The 23666-nt window shown below is 37.1% G+C and overlaps 1 protein-coding gene across 2 annotated transcripts in view; it reads right to left on the minus strand.

Moving 5' to 3' along the window:
• LOC135089536 (arylsulfatase I-like) overlaps positions 1–23666 on the minus strand; it is a 155615-nt gene that overhangs the window by 85254 nt on the left and 46695 nt on the right. Inside the window, exons 1-2 of one of the 2 annotated variants that reach the window (XM_063985191.1) lie at positions 19259–19353; positions 7557–7707 (exon numbers count right to left, since the gene is read on the minus strand). In XM_063985191.1, coding sequence (XP_063841261.1) covers positions 7557–7662 — 106 coding nt within the window. In that variant the 5' untranslated portion in view covers positions 7663–7707; positions 19259–19353. Of the gene's footprint in view, positions 1–7556; positions 7708–19258; positions 19354–23666 lie in introns of those variants that run through there. The other variant, XM_063985192.1, reaches the window with a different exon arrangement.

The raw sequence follows: 23666 nt of genomic DNA on the forward strand, positions 1-23666 counted from the left end.
AGCCCTCAACGTCCTCAGCGAGTGTCCTGACGTACTTCTCCTTATCCCTCCTCAGAAGAGCTCTAGTCCGATGTGACAGGGTCCTGTCATGCCCAAGATTTCCAGCCAGTCTGGCAGCACGACTTTCCTCAGTAGCTCTCAATGTCTCCTCTGATGCCACACCGCTCCTAGACCTTGGGCGCTCTCCAACACACTCCTCGGTAGCTTTGAGAGTTTCACGTTTGAAAGTATTCCATAGCTCTTCAGGGTCTTCCAGGGTGTCCAGCACTTCAAACCGATTAGAGACTTTCACCGCATACTCTTGGGCATACTCTTGGGCTTGCAACAACAAGCCTGTGGTCGGTAGCAAAGAACTCGGCACTCCGGTAAACCCTGCAGTTCTGAAGAATCCTCCAACGAGTACTCACAAGGATGTTGTCACTCTCCTTCGCCACACCACCAGCATTGCTGTACCAAGACCAGCGGCGAGACTTTCGTCTCTGGAACCAGGAGCCCCCAATCCTCAGCTTTCTGAACTTTGCGAAGTTCAGGAGGAATGAACTATTGACATTCCTGCTACCAGAGCCATGGGGACCGACACATAACTCATAGCCAATTCTCTCAGTCCCAGTCACTGCACTGAAGTCGCCCAAAACAACGAGTGTGTCGTGGGAGGGGCACTGATCGACTATGGAGTCAAGCTTGGCATAGAACATCTCTTCAAGTTCACTGGTGTCAGTAGGAGCATATACTACCACCAAGGACATGAAGCCCAGAGTGTGCTTCAGCCTCAACAACATTATACGCTCATCAAACAGAGTAACCCCAACCACGGAAGACTGCAGTCTGCTGGAAATGCCTATAGTTACTCCCCCAAGACGGGCGCCATCGCTGCGGCCAGACCAGTAGTAAGTGTAACCACCACTATTGATCTCACCATTGCCAGGCCTCCTCACCTCAGAGAGCCCCACAATATCCACTCTCAGCCTACCGAGTTCCTCCGATAGATGAGGCAGACGATGATCATCCGAGAGAGTCAGGATGTTCCAGGCGCCCACACGAAGAACCTGCCGGAGGTTAACCTCAGGCCCGGCTCGACGGGTGTGTGCGTCTTCCGCACCATCCCGGCGGACCCCCGGTGGGGAGATGAGGGGATTTTCGTGAGGTAGGGTTGCCATCCAGCCCCGACCAGTGGTGCTATTACTGGATGACATAAATCTGTTACAGTGTTTCATTCCTCCGCCCCCCCCCACACACCATCGAGCCCAACAAGGGGAGGCTTAGGCTCAGTCCCCAGCGGCCCCAGGGGTAGCGGAAGGAGTATACGTGGCCACCAACTAGCAAAGTGGTGACCACTTGGCTCAGGGTTACGCAGACTAGCCAGGAGCTCGCTCCTGGCTAGTCCTCCTCCTGGCTCTCCAGACGAGCCAGGAGAGGCTCCGCCCATCTTGGCCTGAATAAGGGACCAAAGAGGCGTGTTGCTAGACCAGGCGCGCAGCTGGGGCATCGCACAGCCTCCAGGACTCAAGGGGTGCTGTGAACTTATCATTAAACCCAGCTGTGACCTCACTGAACGTTTTCCTTTGTGTCTCACAACACAAGGGGGAAGTCACAGCCTCCCCTCTAAAGACAACTCTCTTCCTCCACACAAAACTACAAGCACCTAACACACCCTTCACTCAAAAATTTCAAAATTATCATGGCGACTCCTACACCGGCCTTGGAGTCCTCATCTGGGGAGAGGACCATAAATATCCCCAGGTCGGACTACTTTTCTATCATTCTGTCATTTTTCTTCATTAACTTCTGCAACATTCTCGATCTAAGATCTAATTTTCAATCTGTAGAACATCACCTCTCATCTTCTATACCTCATCTTCTTTTCCTCACTGAAACTCAGGTATCTGAGGCAATTGACACCCACTCAAAAATTTCAAAATTATCATGGCGACTCCTACACCAGCCTCGGAGTCCTCATCTGAGGAGAGGACCATAAATATCCCCAGGTCGGACTACTTTTCTGTCGAGGACCCTAAGTGTCTTGACACCCCCCTCAACTTTTTCTTCATTAACTTCTGCAACATTCTCGATCTAAGATCTAATTTTCAATCTGTAGAACACCACCTCTCGTCTTCTAAACCTCATCTTCTTTTCCTCACTGAAACTCAGGTGTCTGAGGCAACTGACAGTAGCCCCTTTTCTGTTCTCTCCTACTTTCTCTATCCTCATTTTCGATCCAAAGCTGGATGTTGCGTTTATGTGCGCAATGACTTAACCTGCTCTCGTGCCCACACTCTTGAATCTTCTGAGTTTTCCACCATCTGACTACGACTACAGAGTCACTCTCAAACTAAATTTATTTGTGCAGTATACCTCTCACCTAACTCCTCTGACTATAAGAAATTCTTTGACTACTTAACTTTCAAAGTGGAGCACATTCTGACCCTCTTCACTTTTGCAAAGATCTCCATTCTTGAAGACTTCAATGTTCACCACCAGCTTTGGCTTTCCTCTCCCTTCACTGACCATCCTGGTGAACTAGCCTTCAACTTTGCTATCCTTCACGACCTAGAGCAATTGGTGCAACATCCTACTCGTATTCCTGACTGTCTTGGAGATACGCCCAACATTCTTGACCTTTTCCTGACCTCTAATCCTTCTGCTTATGCTGTCACCCTTTCTTCTCCGTTGGGTTCCTCCAATCACAATCACATATCGGTATCTTGTCCTATCGCTCCAATCCCTCCTCAGGATCCCCCTAAGCGAAGGTGCCTCTGGCATTTTGCCTCTGTTAGTTGGGGGGACCTGAGGAGGTATTTTGCTGATTTTCCTTGGAATGACTACTGCTTCCGTGTCAGAGACCCGTCTTTGTGTGCTGAGCGAATAACAGAGGTGATAGTTTCTAGCATGGAGGCGTACATTCCTCACTCTTTTTCTCGACCTAAACCTTCCAAATCTTGGTTTAACACAGATTGTTCTCGTGCTATACATGATAGAGAGGTGGCCCACATAAGGTACTTAAGCCTTTCATCACCAGAATCTCATGCACTTTATATTTCTGCCAGGAACCATACCAAGTCTGTTCTCCAACTAGCCAAAAACTCATTCATTAACAGAAAGTGTCAAAACCTTTCAAGATCTAACTCCTCTCGTAACTTCTGGCATCTAACCAAAGATATCTCTAATAACTTTGCTTCTTCTTCCTTCTCTCATTATTTCAACCAGATGGCACCACTGCTATCATATATATTTCTAAGGCTGAACTCTTCGCTCAAACCTTTGCTAAAAACTCTACCTTGGACGATTCAGGGCTTGTTCCTCCCTCTCCTCCACCCTCTGATTACTTCATGCTACCTATTAAAATTCTTCGTAGTGATGTTTTCCATGCCCTTGCTGGCCTAAACCCTCGGAAGGCTTATGGACCTGATGGGGTCCCTCCTATTGTTCTCCGAAACTGTGCCTCCGTGCTTGCACTTTGCTTAATCAAACTCTTTCAGCTCTGTCTTTCAACATCTACCTTTCCTTCTTGCTCGAAGTTTGCCTACATTCAGCCTGTTCCTAAAAATGGTGACCGTTCTAATCCCTCAAACTACCGTCCTATTGTTTTAATTTCCTGCCTATCTAAAGTTTTTGAATATATCATCAACAGGAAGATTCTTAAACATCTATCACGTCACAACCTTCTATCTGATCGCCAATATGGATTCCGTCAAGGCCGCTCTACTGGTGATCTTCTGGCTTTCCTTACTGAGTCTTGGTCATCCTCTTTTAGAGATTTTGGTGAAATTTTTGCTGTTGCCTTGGACATATCAAAACCTTTTGATAGAGTCTGGCATAAGGCTTTGATTTCCAAACTATCCTCCTGCGGCTTCTATCCTTCTCTCTGTAACTTCATCTCAAGTTTCCTTTCTGACCGTTCTATTGCTGCTGTGATAGACGGTCACTGTTCTTCTTCTAAATCTATTAACAGTGGTGTTCCTCAGGGTTTTGTCCTGTCACCCACTCTCTTCTTATTATTCATTAATGATCTTCTAAACCAAACTTCTTGTCCTATCCACTCCTACGCTGATGATACCACCTTGCACTTTTCCACGTCTTTTTATAGACGTCCAACCCTTCAGGAGGTAAACATTTCACGCAGGGAAGCCTCAGAACGCTTGATGTCTGATCTTTCTAAAATTTCTGATTGGGGCAGAGCAAACTCAATTCCTCCATCTATCAACTCGACACAACTTTCCAGACAACTATCCTCTCTTCTTCAGTGACAGTCAACTGTCCCCCTCTTCTACACTGAACATCCTCGGTCTGTCCTTTACTTATAATCTGAACTGGAAACTTCACATCTCATCTCTGGCTAAAACAGCTTCTATCAATTTAGGTGTTCTAAGACGTCTCCGCCAGCTTTTCTCACCCCCCCAGCTGCTAACTCTGTACAAGGACCTTATCCGTCCATATATGGAGTATGCTTCACATGTCTGGGGGGGTTCCACTAATACTGCTCTTCTAGACAGGGTGGAATCAAAAGCTTTTCGTCTCATCAACTCCTCTACTCTAACTGACTGTCTTCAGTCTCTCTCTCATATATATATATATATATATATATATATATATATATATATATATATATATATATATATATATATATATATATATATAGCCTCTGGCCTCTCTACCTATCACCATGTGGGAGTGAGGTCAACCCTCATCCCTTTGTCTCCGGACGCCAGCCCCGGCCGTGTCCTGAGCCGGCAGGCCTAGCATCATCAGTAGTCCCCAGCATCATCAATGGTCGCCTTCCGTTCAGCCCTGCTGGCGGACGTGCGGCTTACTGACGTCTTCATTATTATCATTTGTACAATTTTATAATATTAATATACGATAGCAGTTGTCTACAATCGTGTTTCCTTGGCCACCTCCTCTAAAGTACTAGAAGTAATATATATCATCTAGTACAATAATATATATATATATATATATATATATATATATATATATATATATATATATATATATATATATATATATATATATATATATATATATATATATATATATATATATATATATATATATATATATATATATATATATATATATATATATATATATATATATATATATATATATATATATATATATATATATATATATACCTTAAAATTTTATTACGAAGTACTTTAATGATAGGTTGTTAATTGTGGAAAGGCTTAGCTGACATTTCCTTTATAGTTGCAAGTATAGAACGCGGAGAATTTATTTTGAAAACTCAGTTTTTTTATAAAGAAATTCAATGGATAGCCATTTCCTAGCAATATCATCATCAAAAAAAAAAAAAAAAGTTACAGTCTTACAGATAAAGTTGTAAGAACACGTTAAGGCCGAGTGTGATCTCACCACTCATCTCTGTCTCACTGGTCCTTGAGCCTGTGCTTTTTGTGCTTTCGTACTTTCCCCAGTTACTTAGCACCTCGAGGGGAGGGTGAATAGCTGGGTGAGCAATATGCCCACTGACCCTTCCCGGACACAAAGCAGGGCCCGAGGATTCGTACACAGGTGCACTAGCTGATAATTTATCTATTTATTTTGTTTAAGAGGAGTACTGGCCTAGAAAAAAAAATACAATGAGGAGCCAGTTCCTAAAGAAAGATACAATAAAAAAAAATCATAATTTAAGATCGGAGGATAAATGTCTTTATATCTCCCACTTGAAAAAAAAAGAATATATATATATATATATATATATATATATATATATATATATATATATATATATATATATATATATATACGAGTATATATATATATATATATATATATATATATATATATATATATATATATATATATATATATATATATATATATATATATATATATATATATATATATATATATATATATATATATATATTTATATATATATATATATATATATATATATATATATATATATATATATATATATATATATATATATATATATATATATATATATATATATATATATATATATATATATATATATATATATATATATATATATATATATATATATATATATATATATATATATATATATATATATATATATATATATATATATATATATATATATATATATATATATATATATATATATATACAGGGTGTCTCAAAAAAATGTACTCACTCTTAGAATTATGAGAAAACCTTTATTTATGGACATAGAGTGAAATGAAATAGCATCGAATACATGAGACAAATGTGTTTGAAGAATCATGTTTGCGAATGTTCAAATTGATGACCATTATTGTCCAGACAACGCTGATAACGCGCACCAAGGGATTCGCAAACGTCGCGAAACATGTCATTAGGAATATCACGACATTGTCTTTCAATTTCTAATTTCAATGCATCAATTGTCCTTGGTTTGTTGGCATAAATGTTGTCTAAATGGTGTCCTGCAAATCCTCACGTAACAATTGAACGCCATGTAAACTTACCAGGAGTAACAGTGTGGTGTGGAATATCCGCATTGGGCATCATAGGACCTTTCTTTTTCAACGAAACTGTCAATGGTGAGAGCTACCTCAACTTGCTTCAGGAATTTGTTGGTCCACAAATTACAGAGATGTTTGGTGAAGACAGCGATATTTACTTTCAGCAAGATGGAGCACCTCCCCACTACCATCGAGATGTACGAGCTTACCTTGATGCAGTGTTTCCTGACACATGGATTGGACGAAGGGGCCCCATTGAATACCCTGCGCGTTCCCCAGACCTAACACCCATGGACTTTTTTTTATGGGGATACTTAAAAGACAACATTTATGCCAACAAACCAAGGACAATTGATGCATTGAAATTAGAAATTGAAAGACAATGTCGTGATATTCCTAATGACATGTTTCGCGACGTTTGCGAATCCCTTGGTGCGCGTTATCAGCGTTGTCTGGACAATAATGGTCATCAATTTGAACATTCGCAAACATGATTCTTCAAACACATTTGTCTCATGTATTCGATGCTATTTCATTTCACTCTATGTCCATAAATAAAGGTTTTCTCATAATTCTAAGAGTGAGTACATTTTTTTGAGACACCCTGTATATATATATATATATATATATATATATATATATATATATATATATATATATATATATATATATATATATATATATATATATATATATATATATATATATATATATATATATATATATATATATATATATATATATATATTTACATACTTATACAAGAAAATTTTACCTTATTTAGCCGTAGCACCACGCTCATGAACACCCTTACATTTTACATCCGCAATCGCGTAACACTTCACGCACACACTTCTCTCACAAACAGTGCTTTAGATCATTTCCGTAGACCAAACACACTGGTTCACATTCAAATTGCATAGCTTACACGCTGTCTCTCTCTCTCTCTCTCTCTCTCTCTCTCTCTCTCTCTCTCTCTCTCTCTCTCTCTCTCTCTCTCTCTCCTCCTGCTCCTCCTCCTCTTCTTCTCCCCCCTCCCGGCTCTCTCTCTCTCTCTCTCTCTCTCTCTCTCTCTCTCTCTCTCTCTCTCTCTCTCACCTTGGTCATCAGATATGATAAACACAATGTTGGGTTGGTGTGTTGTTTGTCTGGCATCACCACAAACTGCCCACAGTAGCAAACACCACCACGCAGCCTCCCTCATTTGTCCTGTCTTCGTGGTCTACGCCGCAGATGACGAAACTTATTCCTGCGGTAGATGTGACAACGTTTCCATTCATAAATGCATAATAATTAAGCACTTGAAAAAAAATAGAATCACTAGCGATACTGCACAAGTTATCTGTAAGCAAATATATAACAACAAAAATATAGGACACAATGTATCCCTGAATCGTCGTTCCTCACATTCGTCAACACCACAAAAAAATCATCGGACATCCTTGTCCACTTATACAAAGAGTCATTCAACTCCAGTCACATTTTGTTCATGTCCCAATTCCACCTTATCTACTACTCATAATCCACCTTTTGCTAACGCAGGAACATATCAGGACATCTCCGTAGCACCACGCACACAAATACTTTACATCCACTATCACTTACCACCTCACACACACACACACACACACACACACACACATACTCACAAATTATGCTTTTAAATATTTCCGTTGACCAGACATACTGGTTCACAATCAAATCGCTAACACAACGTTCCTTTCTCACAAAGATGGTAACCCAGGTCAAGAATGTTTTATTCCATACCATTTCCATAACATTTTAGAGCCATGCAGTTATAAGACTCTTTGGGAATGAAGAGACAAGTTTTTTCTTGATGCACTGTCATCGGTTGTGTTCTCAATTGTTTATGTGTATGTACCATTTACTGAAGCGTCCTCTTCCTGCATGTTATCTACCCATTCGTTTTCTGTGGTTCGTAACAAGTGTCTTAAAAAGAATTTGAAAGCTCTTTTTTTTTTTTCTTTTATTCAAGTGTAGCAAATAAGATTTGTATGAGGTAGCAGGGAAGTATCAAATTACACTTTTAGTCTCAAGCCAAGGGTGACATGCAAAGGGAGATGTATTTCAGGCTGTGGTTAGGTACCATGGAGGATAGGCAGGAGAAAGGAATGCACTGAAAAAAGGTGAAATATAAGTTTGAGCTTAAAAAAAAAAAAAAAAGTAACAGATAGAAGAAAACAAGTAGGTGAAATTTAGAAAACTAGGTTAGGAGTGCACACAGGCTCTAAAGCCACGTCCAGACCAAAGTACATTGTTGTGGAACACTGTATATGAAACAGTTGCTCAACAAATCTAAAAATGTCTCGCAGCTGTTGCGAAATAATTCCGAGACAACGATTTCATGCCCACGTTTAGACCAAGATGCTTTGCTGCAGGCCCACACAACAAAGCACCTGAAAAGCTGCTCAGTAGATGAGCAAATATTCAGATTTGTTTCACAACTGTAGTTTAAGACTTCCACTACACGATCTTGGGTGTTTCTGTGTTTCCACTGGATATGGGGAACACGATACAAAATTGCGCACAACACGTCACTAATCAGAGGTCAGTTGTCTGCTGGCTTGTGTTGGGTTGTGAGGTTGCTAAATAATGTGAGATGGAGTACAGTAAAATAGACATGCCGTGAAATTAATGTAATATACATTATACTGACACGTGAAATCACATGTTACTTCAGAATAGTCACTACATATTTAACGAGACGTTACACTAGGAAGATATTAAAAAAAAAAAAAAAAATAGTATCCTTTCTTGCTAGTGTATTGATCCACATGGTGCTGTCATAATAATAATAATAATAATAATAATAATAATAATAATAATAATGATAATAATAATAATAATAATAATAATAATAATAATAATAATAATAATAATAATAATAATAAAATGTAGTCTATAACACAGCTGTTATGACTTACATAGCTTAGCGCCGTCAGATGTCTCGTATTTTGTACATATTTTAAAATATTAATTACGTAATGTCAAAGATAAATCTATTTTGCATTAATGTGCTTTTGGAGCTCGTGACCATATTTCATTCTCAGTAAGTCCTTCAGCTTTAAGAATATAACAGCAATTTATATGGTATTATGTTCCAGTTGTAGTTAATTTTATTTATTTGAGTAGTTAATTTTATGTAAATACAGTGGCAGAATTAACTGACTGCATTAATTTTATATAATCTGCCTCTACAAGTGCAAATATGAAATTGCACTATGCGAGTCAGTATAGATGCGTGATAGGCCGCTTTTTTTTATTTATTTATTTTTTTATTTATTTATTTATTTTTTTTTTTGCAATAACAACATACGCAGCACACGCTGCTGCTGCCTCTTACTTGAAAGATATCGCGATGATGACTGCTGTTCCTGCCAATTTATATTAAGTGTAACTTGGTCTGGACGCACAAGAGTGTGCAACTGTAGCGCAACTGTTGAGCAACAGTCACAAAACAATTCAGATACAGAGTGGCGTCAGTATTTCTCGAATGACATGCAACAGTCGCTGGAGAAAGTCGCTCGTGTTTCGCGAGAACTGCTAAACTATTTGACAACAAATCTGGAATGTTTTTCAGTTGTTGAGGAAATGTATTGAGACAGTACAGATACATAGCTGCTCAACTTTTTAGATACAATATATCTTGGTCTGGACAACGATTCAGGTGATTATCGCCTGTCCACACTGCTAGAGTTGCTTTTGAAGAGGCTGGAGAAATTTTCATACAGTTCGAAAAGATAAACCACTGTAAAGGAATAAAAGAATGATGATTAGGCTTCTTAAGTAAAGGCTAAGTTCGCAGGAAAGGTTAAAGAAGTACATGCTTGTTTTACCTTGAAAAATTCTTCTTTCTGTGAGGTGAAGGAGGCATTGTTGAGGGTCACATAACAGAACCAACAAGAGTAGAGGGAAGGTATTTAGAGATTTAAAGAAGATTAGTGATCGAACTTATGTTGAAGTAGCGAGGGAGTGCAGCATGAGGTTTCAAAGATGGCTGGAGTCGGAGGGAGATAATAACACAAAGGAACTCAATTAATTTTATGATAGCACTTTAAGAAACTGGTACATCTTGAGATTGAAAATGAAATCTAAAAGAGTTATCAGATACATCTAACTTATTCCATACCATCTCTCTTGATCACAAATTGTATTTGGGCGAATCGTCGCATAAGTTTGGTAGTGTGAGGCCGTACGAGGTCCAGCGTCATGGTATGGAACATTAGGGTAGACCAAACTTGCCGAAACCTGCCTCTACTTGGTGTGACATATACCACCACCGAGACATTGTCACATGACTCCTAGCCATGTTAGAAGCTTGCCATCTCAAACTCCACATAGGTCAAATCTTCCGTCTTTATATACAATATTCAAATAATGTTGTGGTTCTCAAATCGTGGGTAAATTGATCCCTGGGAGATAATATAACAATTTTTCTGGGGTTAATGGAGGGGTGACAAAAAGAGATAAAATAAATTCTGGAAATGAAGAAAACATTGCGGTACCTGGCATTGGGATTTTTATTAATTTAATCTTACTATATAAAGTGAACTTTTTTTTTATTAAATAATAATGTTAAACTTAATAAAAACAAAGGCTCCAGCATGACTCTTCTTGCGGAAAGTGTTTCTATCAGGAGTTTACTTGTTTCTAGCTAACGATTTCGCAAGAAAGAAAGGGGGGCACACGCCATCATGGCAACGAGTAAGAAAATTTATATATTCTTTTTCTTTGGTTAGTAAATGTTGTTTCCTGTTTTTTTTTTATTTCATTTAGAAATAAAAAAAATATTCCCTTTAAACTTTTTTTTTATTTTCTCTTCTGGACAGCGATGTTTACAGACTAATCTGCTATCATATTTCCAGACCTTATATTACCCATTGCGTCAGTGCCACACTATTCTGAGCTCCCAGTACCCCACTCCTCCAAAGAAAGAACAGCAGTTTTTTTTAAAGGAAAAACAGTTCAAAAGATGAAGTCCTTTTTATCCAGATTTCAGAGGAGTAAATGAGGAAAGTAACCCTTACTACCCCAACCAAAATGACGTCAACGACCTGATCAGAGATCTTGGCCTCACAAAGCCCAATGCCGAGTTTTTTTTTTTTTTTTTTGACGTCGAGACTCAAGCAGTGGTATTTGTTAGATGAAAGTGTAAAAATGCCACAGAAAGCGTCACCAATATTTTTCGAGCTTTTTTTACTCGTCAAGATGAGCTTTGTTTTTTGCCTGTAACCCCAACGACTTTTTTTTTTTTTATGTAGGAAGGATACTGGCCAAGGGCAACAAAAATCTAATAAAAAAATGCCCACTGAAATGCCAGTCCCATAAAAGGGTCAAAGCAGTGGTCAAAAATTGGTGGATAAGTGTCTTGAAACCTCCCTCTTGAAGGAATTCAAGTCATAGGAAGGTGGAAATACAGAAGCAGGCAGGGAGTTCCAGAGTTTACCAGAGAAAGGGTTGAATGATTGAGAATACTGGTTAACTCTTGCGTTAGAGAGGTGGACAGAATAGGGGTGAGAGAAAGAAGAAAGTCTTGTGCAGCGAGGCCGCGGAAGGAGGGGAGGCATGCAGTTAGCAAGATCAGAAGAGCAGTTAGCATGAAAATAGCGGTAGAAGACAGCTAGATATGCAACATTGCGGCGGTGAGAGAGAGGCTGAAGACAGTCAGTTACAGGAGAGGAGTTGATGAGACGAAAAGCTTTTGATTCCACCCTGTCTAGAAGAGCAGTATGAGTGGAACCCCCCCAGACATGTGAAGCATACTCCATACATGGCCAGATAAGGCCCTTGTACAGAGTTAGCAGCTGGGGGGGTGAGAAAAACTGGCGGAGACGTCTCAGAACACCTAACTTCATAGAAGCTGTTTTACCTAGAGATGAGATGTGAAGTTTCCAGTTAAGATTATAAGTAAAGGACAGACCGAGGATGTTCAGTGTAGAAGAGGAGGACCGCTGAGTGTCATTGAAGAAGAGGGGATAGTTGTCTGGAAGGTTGTGTCGAGTTGATAGATGGAGGAATTGAGTTTTTGAGGCATTGAACAATACCAAGTTTGCTCTGCCCCAATCAGAAATTTTAGAAAGATCAGAAGTCTGGCATTCTGTGGCTTCCCTGTGTGATATGTTTACCTCCTGAAGGGTTGGACGTCTATGAAAAGACGTGGAAAAGTGCAGGGTGGTATCATCACCGTAGGAGTGGATAGGACAAGAAGTTTGGTTTAGAAGATCATCAATGAATAATAAGAAGAGAGTGGGTGACAGGACAGAACCCTGAGGAACACCACTGTTAATAGATTTAGAAGAACAGTGACCGTCTACCACAGCAGCAATAGAACGGTCAGAAAGGAAACTTGAGATGAAGTTACAGAGAGAAGGATAAAAACCGTAGGAGGGTAGTTTGGAAATCAAAGCTTTGTGCCAGACTCTATCAAAGGCTTTTGATATGTCCAAGGCAACAGCAAAAGTTTCACCAAAATCTCTAAAAGAGGATGACCAAGACTCAGTAAGGAAAGCCAGAAGATCACCAGTAGAGCGGCCTTGACGGAATTCATACTGGCGATCAGATAGAAGGTTGTGAAGTGATAGATGTTTAAGAATCTTCCTGTTGAGGATAGATTCAAAAACTTTAGATAAGCAGGAAATTAAAGCAATAGGACGGTAGTTTGAGGGATTAGAGCGGTCATCCTTTTTAGGAACAGGTTGAATGTAGGCAAACCTCCAGCAAGAAGGAAAGGTAGATGTTGACAGACAGAGCTGAAAGAGTTTGACTAGGCAAGGTGCAAGCACGGAGGCACAGTTTCGGAGAACAATAGGAGGGACCCCATCAGGTCCATAAGCCTTCCGAGGGTTTAGGCCAGCGAGGGCATGGAAAACATCATTGCGAAGAATTTTAATAGGTGGCATGAAGTAGTCAGAGGGTAGAGGAGAGGGAGGAACAAGCCCAGAATCGTCCAAGGTAGAGTTTTTAGCAAAGGTTTGAGCAAAGAGTTCAGCTTTAGAAAAAGATGTGATAGCAGTGGTGCCATCTGGTTGAAGCAGAGGAGGGAAAGAAGAAGAAGCAAAGTTATTGGAGATATTTTTTGCTAGATCCCAGAAATCACGAGGGGAGTTAGATCCTGAAAGGTTTTGACATTTTCTGTTAATGAAGGAGTTTTTGGCTAGTTGGAGAACAGACTTGGCACGGTTCCGGGCAAAAATATAAAGTGCATGAGATTCTGGTGATGGAAGGCTTAAGTACCTTTTGTGGGCCACCTCTCTATCATGTATAGCACGAGAACAATCTGTGTTAAACCAAGGTTTAGAAGGTTTAGGGCGAGAAAAAGAGTGAGGAATATACGCCTCCATGCCAGACACTATCACCTCCATTATGCGCTCTGCACACAAAGACGGGTCTCTGACACGGAAGCAGTAGTCATTCCAAGGTAAATCAGCAAAATACCTCCTCAGGTCCCCCCAACTAGCAGAGGCAAAACGCCAGAGGCACCTACGCTTAGGGGGATCCTGAGGAGTGATTGGAGTGATAGGACATGATAAAGATATGAGATTGTGATCGGAGGAGCCCAACGGAGAAGAAAGGGTGACAGCATAAGCAGAAGAATTAGAGGTCAGGAAAAGGTCAAGAATGTTGGGCGTATCTCCAAGACGGTCAGGAATACGAGTAGGATGTTGCACCAATTGCTCTAGGTCATGGAGGATAGCAAAGTTGTAGGCTAGTTCACCAGGATGGTCAGTGAAGGGAGAGGAAAGCCAAAGCTGGTGGTGAACATTGAAGTCTCCAAGAATGGAGATCTCTGCAAAAGGGAAGAGGGTCAGAATGTGCTCCACTTTGGAAGTTAAGTAGTCAAAGAATTTCTTATAGTCAGAGGAGTTAGGAGAGAGGTATACAGCACAGATAAATTTAGTACGAGAGTGACTCTGTAGTCGTAGCCAGATGGTGGAAAACTCGAAAGATTCAAGAGCGTGGGCACGAGAGCAGGTTAAGTCATTGCGCACATAAACGCAGCATCCAGCTTTGGATCGAAAATGAGGATAGAGAAAGTAGGAGGAAACAGAAAAGAGGCTACTGTCAGTTGCCTCAGACACCTGAGTTTCAGTGAGGAAAAGAAGATGAGGTTTAGAAGAGGAGAGGTGGTATTCTACAGATTGAAAATTAGATCTTAGACCGCGAATGTTGCAGAAGTTAATGAAGAAAAAGTTGAGGGGGGTGTCAAGACACTTAGGGTCGTCGACAGAAAGGCAGTCCGACCTAGGGACATTTATGGTCCCCCTTCCTAGATGGGGACTCCGAGGCTGGTGTAGGAGTCGCCATGATGATTTTAAAATTTTTGGGTGAAGGGTGTGTGTGTTATTAGGTGCTTGTAGTTTTGTGAGGAGGAAGAAAGTTGTCTTTAGAGGGCAGGCTGTGACTGCCCCCTTGTGTTGTGAGACACAAAGGGAAACGTTCAGTGAGGTCACAGCTGGGTTTAATGATAAGTTCACAGCACCCCCTGAACAGTGCTTTAGACCTCACTGGGAGTAATTATCGTTTCGGCAGGTGTCTACTGCCTCCTAGAGGCTGGCGCCTCTTCATCGATAGCTCGTGCAGGAGCCTCAAAGCAGTGCTGCTTCATAACGAGAACATGTATCCATCTCTTCCCTTCGCTCTTCGGATTGAAGATGAGGAGAGGGAAAGTAGGAGTGAACAGAGCAGGGGTTAGTGTTCTGTTTTTTTTTTTTTTTTTTTTTCGGTGAGGAAAAGAAGATGAGGTTTAGAAGAAGAGGGGTGATGTTCTACAAATTGAAAATTATATCTAAGGCTTCGAATGCTGCACAATTTAATGTACCAGAGTTTTCTTTTTTTGCTTTGGGAATTAACATTATTATTTTTGTTGGTTCCAAAGATCTCAGCCTTTACTGCGTCAGTCATTTAGAGGATCAGCAGAAATTATCTGTCAATTTAACTCCTGTACTCACGTTCCACTGTTCTGTTTGCTTTTATACTCATTACTGGTAGCAGCTACTTTCACGTGCTCTGGTGTGATGAAGACTTTTTTTTATCTTTGTTCTTATAAGCATCTAGTTCCATGTTCCACTGGATATTTTTTTTTTTCATAAACGCTGAACTAAGTATCACTTTCAACGATATATATATATATATATATATATATATATATATATATATATATATATATATATATATATATATATATATATATATATATATATATATATATATATATATATATATATATATATATATATATATATATATATATATATATATATTTATATATATATATATATATATATATATATATATATATATATATATATATATATATATATATATATATATATATATATATATATATATATATATATATATATATATATATATATATATATATATATATATATATATATATATATATATATATATATATATATATATATATATATATATATATATATATATATATATATATATATATATATATATATATATATATATATATATATATATATATATATATATATATATATATATATATATATATATATATATATATATATATATATATATATATATATATATATATATATATATATATATATATATATATATATATATATATATATATATATATATATATATATATATATATATATATATATATATATATATATATATATATATATATATATATATATATATATATATATATATATATATATATATATATATATATATATATATATATATATATATATATATATATATATATATATATATATATATATATATATATATATATATATATATATATATATATATATATATATATATATATATATATATATATATATATATTCATAAATACAATTGTATCATTTAAGAAATTAATTTACATTCAGATTACGGTATTAAATGTACATGATGTGCACATGTAAAAGTAGAAATGTAAGGTGTATAAGCAAATGATTATTTTCTTTTATTAAACTATTTTATCTCCTATGTAATAATTATCTGAAGAAGAGATGGTATTACCTAATACTTTTATTTATATATTTTCAATAAGAAAACTAGAAAAGTTAAAATTAATATTTATGTAGTTTTCTTCCACTAAACGTACTAGGACACATATTTCTTAAATGCTCCTTGGAGGATACAAAAAAAAAAAAAAAATGCTGTAGGGAAGTTTAACTCACTTGGATGTGATCAAACATTTCACCGACCCCTCTCCTCCAACAGACTGTCTTTAATCTCTCCTTCACCGCCTCAGTGACCAATCTTCCTAGCTTTTTATACCAATATATCCATCGGTACTTCTTTTTTTAACTTACTACTTAATGTCTGAATCACCCCTCGCTGCCTCGCTATAATATCTTTTCTTTTTTTCTTATTCCCATTCCATACCAGTAATGATTCATTTATCCCCTTAAAGCAACTAACCCAACAAACTTTTATTCAGACTCGTTCTATGTCAGATATTAGTACTCGTCTCAATATATCTTTTCCATCTAAGCGCTGGGAAGTGACTGTGAGAAAGTACACCACTCTCCCGCTCTGCTGCCAACGGGGTGTGTACAAGAGATAACATACATACATACATACATACACCCACATGCTGCATGCCACACTCTCTGCTCTCTGCGCTGGCTTACACGAATAAGACACCTTAATTCTGAAAATTCTAATGATCAATCTCGGGGGGGCTAGTCGAATACTGATTACTTAAATGCCAAGAGCAACTCTTCTATTAAAAACTGGGTGAGATTTAGATTGAATGAATAAGGGGAAGTAAGGAAATTTACGTGAGGACTATAAGTGACTGCGAGAATAAATATTACATAAATATTACATAAATATTAAAGCCTCAGGCTGGGTAAGGTACGTGACAGGGACGCGTCTAAGGGCCGATTTCGCAGTCGCTTGGTAACGTTCTCAAGCAAGAAGAACCTTACCAATCTGGTAACAGGCATTGCCAACACCTCAGTTCGATTTCACAGTCGTTGTTTTTTTGTTTTTTTTTGTGGTTTCGGTGGCCCCCAACCTGGTAACGACCATAAGAAAACGAATACATCTGATTCGATAATGTTGGTATGCCAGAGCCCCCTTATTAGACAAAATCAATAATTTCATGACAAAAAAACTGACCACGCTAGCACTAAAAGAGAGAAAGGTATGGAAAATTGAAATACATCACTAGTGCCTTTAACACGCCATATCCATCTACTGCAAACATGGTCACATTTTATGATTTAAATATATTTCAAATATTTCTCTAACATTCGCCATACACTGTGTATGCCAACCATGCACATAATAAATTATCTATTTATCTCTTCCTCAGTGCTGTGCACATACAATGTCTTGTCTAATAATTTTGAGACAGTGACTATTTATTTCTTAGCAAAAATATGGCGTTTTTTTTTTATTCATGATCTATTAATTGAAATTAAATTAATAAACTAAATTAATCTAAACCCAGCCTAACGGAAGCAAGCCTAGCTTTCTGAAGAAAATGGTAATGTTATAAATACCTATAAAATAAACAAGAATTATACGTTCAAGAAAATGGTTGAATATGCATCCGACAACACTCCATGTCTCAAGGCTGTGTTTACTACATCCGCAGTCTTCAGTGAATAGAACATACTATGAAATTTACGACTTTTGGTTTTTAGTCTCGTTTCCTATGTCTTATTCATTACTGATTTGAAATTAAGAAATCCTAAGAAATCATTTGAGAAATAATTTCTTAGGAAAAGGTAACTTACTTTTTTTTTTTTTTTTCTATGTGATTTTGGGAAACAGTAGCCCGCCCTGTGTAGCCAACTCCACAATATCTATAACCAAAATCTTTATCCCTCTCCAATACCATAGCTTTCAATGTCATTTTATTACTTTCATATTATATGCATGTTACCATGGGCATCGAAAAAAAAAAACAAATAATCCCCAAATATGTCTCAGTTCCTACAGAAGTATTCAGTGCATAATAACTTCAAGCAAAAAAGATAGTTATGTATATAGAAACATTCACTCATGACTTGTCAAAATATTCTTTCTTACTGTAAGTAACAAGTCTTATATATACAAGCAAAACTGAGGGCCATAATATGGCTAAGAAACGAAATCTTATACATACGTACTAAACACTTCCTTAAGAGAAACACACACACACACACACACACACACACACATATATATATATATATATATATATATATATATATATATATATATATATATATATATATATATATATATATATATATATATATATATATATATATATATATATATATATATATATATATATATATATATATATATATATATATATATATATATATATATATATATATATATATATATATATATATATATATATATATATATATATATATATATATATATATATATATATATATATATATATATATATATATATATATATATATATATATATATATATATATATATATATATATATATATATATATATATATATATATATATATATATATATATATATATATATATATATATATACACTGAACACTGTACCGATAAAAAAAATCGGTATCTTGATTTTCTCTCTCTCTCTCTCTCTCTCTGTCTCTCTCTCTCTCTCTCTCTCTCTCTCTCTCTCTCTCTCTCTCTCTCTCTCTCTCTCTCTCTCTCTCTCTCTCTCTCTCTCTCTCTCTCTCTCTCTCTCTCTCTCTCTCTCTCTCTCTCTCTCTCTCGTAATACTATGTCAGTTAATATCATACACTTGGATAGACGAGAAAACGTACCTCTTTGTTTGAAAGCAAGGTCGTAGTACCTGAAGCGCCTGCTGTCACCCTTTTTAAATAACCAGTTACACAGGCGAAACAAGGTATTGTCCTTGTGATAAGACTTTTTATTCAACCGGGAAGCACTCTGCCGTTCCCAGGGTTGAATAGGAGTATGTAAATCGATTTTTTTTCTTTTTCTTTTTTTTCTTCAGAGCAGAGACAGAAAAACACACTAACAGACAATACCAACTTCCTGGTTTTCTCACGCTCCACTGAATTTATTTAGTCTTTGTTGCTAGCCAGTAGTTGACGGTCTGGCTCCTTACTTTATATCCTCACCCATATGTACACAAACACTTTTAACCGTATGTATACAGTCACTTTTAGCAAGTCTTTGTGATTAATTTTACCTTTATTGATAAGAAAATGTTTTATGGTCTTGATTGCTTTGTTGGCTGGAAATCGCGAGAGGTACTTTTAAAGAGCCTAAAATAACCTGCGAGTTAGCACCATAAGAAGAACCTCAACAACGAAGTTTCAGAACGTTTGGTGGAAGAAGAAATGTTCTACAAGAGTACTGTACTGTATAACTGATCGAGAGATATCGGCCTGTCCGTGGCGGCATCCTGTATGTGACAGATATTATGAGGGAGGCACTGGGGACTCGCACTGCAAGGAAAAAGATCATCGAGATGAAGGTGATCATACCTTTTCGGTATTGGACTTCAGGCAAATTATCGTTGTGAAAAAGTGGAGGTAACTTCGGCACAATGCAACCATGTAGTCATCCAAATACTTGAGATACATATACAGCGGTACATCTTCAGAAGATTCGTAATTTTTCTCGTTCAATTTCCAAGAGTCTTCGTTGTTGTTTTGACGGCGCACATATAAGAATCACTGTACCCAAGCAATATATATATATATATATATATATATATATATATATATATATATATATATATATATATATATATATATATATATATATATATATATATATATATATATATATATATATATATATATATATATATATATATATATATATATATATATATATATATATATATATATATATATATATATATATATATATATATATATATATATATGTGTGTGTGTGTGTGTGTGTGTGTGTGTGTGTGTGTGTGTGTGTGTGCAGTGAGATAAAACAACATAAAATTAAGAAAGTCAGAACCCATGAGAAAAGATTGATAATAAACGGAAGATGGAGAGAGAGAGCTACAGTACGAACACCAGATGTATGGCTAAGATCGGCTGCTCGCTGCCATAAACTTACCATTAGAAGTATTCATATAGCCTCCTTGCTTAATCAGAAGAATTTTTAAAACTAAAGTGTTTTATTCAAATAAAGACTGCGGGGGGAGTAGCTGTGTGGGTAGGCGTTCATATGTGTGTGTCGCACCGCCCCTCCCCCAAACGTTTCCTTGTACTCCTTCCCCATAGCAACAGTGTGGGAAAGTGTTTGGGAGTACTTTCACACAGATAGTCACTACCCAGAAGCTGGAAGCAGCAGACGTACTGAGACGTATTCTAATATCTGAAAAGGACTAAGGAGTGATAATACTTAGCCGGGTTAGTTGCCTTATAGGGATAAGTGAGTCATTACTGGCCATACGACCCAGCCTATTTACATAGAAGTCTACCAGTAAAGGTAGTTTTGTATACCACTCCCTATAACCAAGGAAATGACTCCTCGGTTGTATGAGTGACCAATATATATATATATATATATATATATATATATATATATATATATATATATATATATATATATATATATATATATATATATATATATATATATATATATATATATATATATATATATATATATATATATATATATATATATATATATATATTATATATATATATATATATATATATATATATATATATAGAGAGAGAGAGAGAGAGAGAGAGAGAGAGAGAGAGAGAGAGAGAGAGAGAGAGAGAGAGAGAGAGAGAGAGAGAGAGAGAGAGAGAGAGAGAGAGAGAGAGAGAGAGATGAAGTAAGCAGGAATACACCAGACTTCCTTCTTCATTTATTACAACGTTTTACCTTAACCGAAGACACAGAAGACGTTTTGATAAAAATATGTACAAAGAGAGAAAATCATAAAATATCACACTAGGGACACATTAAAAACAACAGTAACGAAAATGGACAGGCAGGCGAGTAGTAACCCCCTAAAAAAATAAAAAAAAAAAAAAATATATATATATATATATATATATATATATATATATATATATATATATATATATATATATATATATATATATATATATATATATATATATATATATATATATATATATATATATATATATATATATATATATATATATAATAGCCTATCAGCCACAGTTTATACATGAAAAAAACAAAATCAATCAAAATAAAGGTGAAAACCTATGGCCAAACCTTGTTTGCTCTTGTTTGTGGTGTGGTGAGGACTAACAAAGGGTGGCAGTGTGAGAACTAGATTAAATACAAACTTGGATCCCCAAGGATCAGGGTTTATAAAAAATATCATTGTGATGATGACAATCGGTTTTATAAATAATGTTTCAGGTGTTTAATGTCTAATATTTTAGTGTCTGTATATGCGTCAGCTTTATGTAATACACCAAAATCCTTCTCCGAAAACAGACGATCATGTTCGTGTGAATGTGTTCTTATTGCTGAAAAAAAAGAAGGGGGGGAGGTAAACTGTTTCTGTGTATGTAATGAAATATCTTTATGTGCATTGATTCTATGTGTTAGATTCCTTTTGGGTTTTCCAATATATCCTGTCCTGCAACTCGAACAAGTACATTCATCAATGATGTTAAATATAACTCCAATAGGAATACTGCCTGAATAACCCCCCCCCCCCAAAAAAAAAAAAAAAAAAAAACATACAATAGTAAACGTAATGGTAAAGATAAATATGAACTTGGTGTTAGAATATTGTGTTTTACATATGGTAGTGAGTCTTTTCTGATAGTATAGCTAAAAGGGCCATAGTAAGATAATTTGATGTATTTCTTACGTGTCATCTGTGTGTCATTAGAGGAAGGCTGACTAAATTTGCTTTCTAAATAATATTAGATAGTATTATTAATGCTGCTTAACGGGAAGCCGTTATTGTGGAGGAATGTCCTTAAGAAGTTAACCTCATCATTAAAAGCAAACCAGTTAGAAGATAAAGCGTAACATCGATATTAGTGGGTGTTTTTTGTAACATTGAATTTAAACAATCGAGGGATGAAAGATAAATCATTAATCCCCAAATCTGTGAAAGTTGTTTTGCAGTAAACTGCAGTATATAATTGGTTGTTATTACGAGTAACAGTTACATCCAGAAACCGGATATAACCACTGATTTCCGTGTCACACGTGAATTAAATATTAGAGTGTTTAGAGTTTAAGTAACTTAGAAGTTTAGGGATGTGTTGAGAGTGTGTAAATAAAATGTGTCATCAACACATCTACAAAACATGGGTTTAAATTCACTAAGACATTCGTTTAACTATTTGAAATGACACAGGATCTTTCCTAGGGTTTTTCTGACCCCCAGGTGTCCTGCCAGATTACCTTCGTGTGCCATCTCCAAAATTTTCTTCCTATACACCCATGGCACCACAATCTGCCTTTTCACCATCCAGTGATCGGAGGTTGGGGCTGTCAGGGGCCTCCAACTTCTCATTAATACCCCGTTATTCACGTAGTAGCCCACGTACTCATTGTCAAGCTCACCCAGCCTGTTAGCCTCATTCCAAGCAGACTTCAAGCTTTCATCACTCTCCTGAGCTTTTATCAACTCGTTCTTTTCTACCAGAAAATCAAGGTTGGGCCCCACCTGACCTACAACCGGTCCACCACTCGCGCACTCCGGGTTAGTTCCTTTTTCATCAGGTTCCTCAAACAGAACGCCCAGGCCTTCGTCCTCCTGCGTTGCTCCCTCGGCGTCCATGCGTTCTTTCCGGGCCATCGCTCGGGTCACTGCGCAGACTGGGAACAATTCAGGCACCTCTGCTTCCCCATCTGTTGAGTGAGGGACTGCTGCTGGAGTGGTGGTTTCCGTCATCCCTATCAGAGGATTGTCTACCATCTGAAGTTTAGGGATAACTCGACCTCCAGCCAGGTCGTTCCCAACCAGCATATCCACTCCATCTACGGGCAGTGCCTCCTTCACTCCCACCGTCACCTCTCCAGTGACGTATCCACAGTCCAGCCAAACTTTGTGCAGGGGAATACTGAACTTGCCCCCTGCACCCTTGCATGAGACCTCTCTGCCAGTGCTGGTCTCCTCATTCCATGGGAGTACACTACTTAAGATCAGACTCTGGTTAGCTCCCGTATCCCGAAGGATTCTGATCACCTTCTCTGGGCTTCCCTCCACTTTCACTG

The sequence above is a fragment of the Scylla paramamosain genome, chromosome 33 (genome assembly GCF_035594125.1).
Source record: "Scylla paramamosain isolate STU-SP2022 chromosome 33, ASM3559412v1, whole genome shotgun sequence".
Classification (NCBI taxonomy): Eukaryota; Metazoa; Arthropoda; class Malacostraca; order Decapoda; family Portunidae; genus Scylla; species Scylla paramamosain.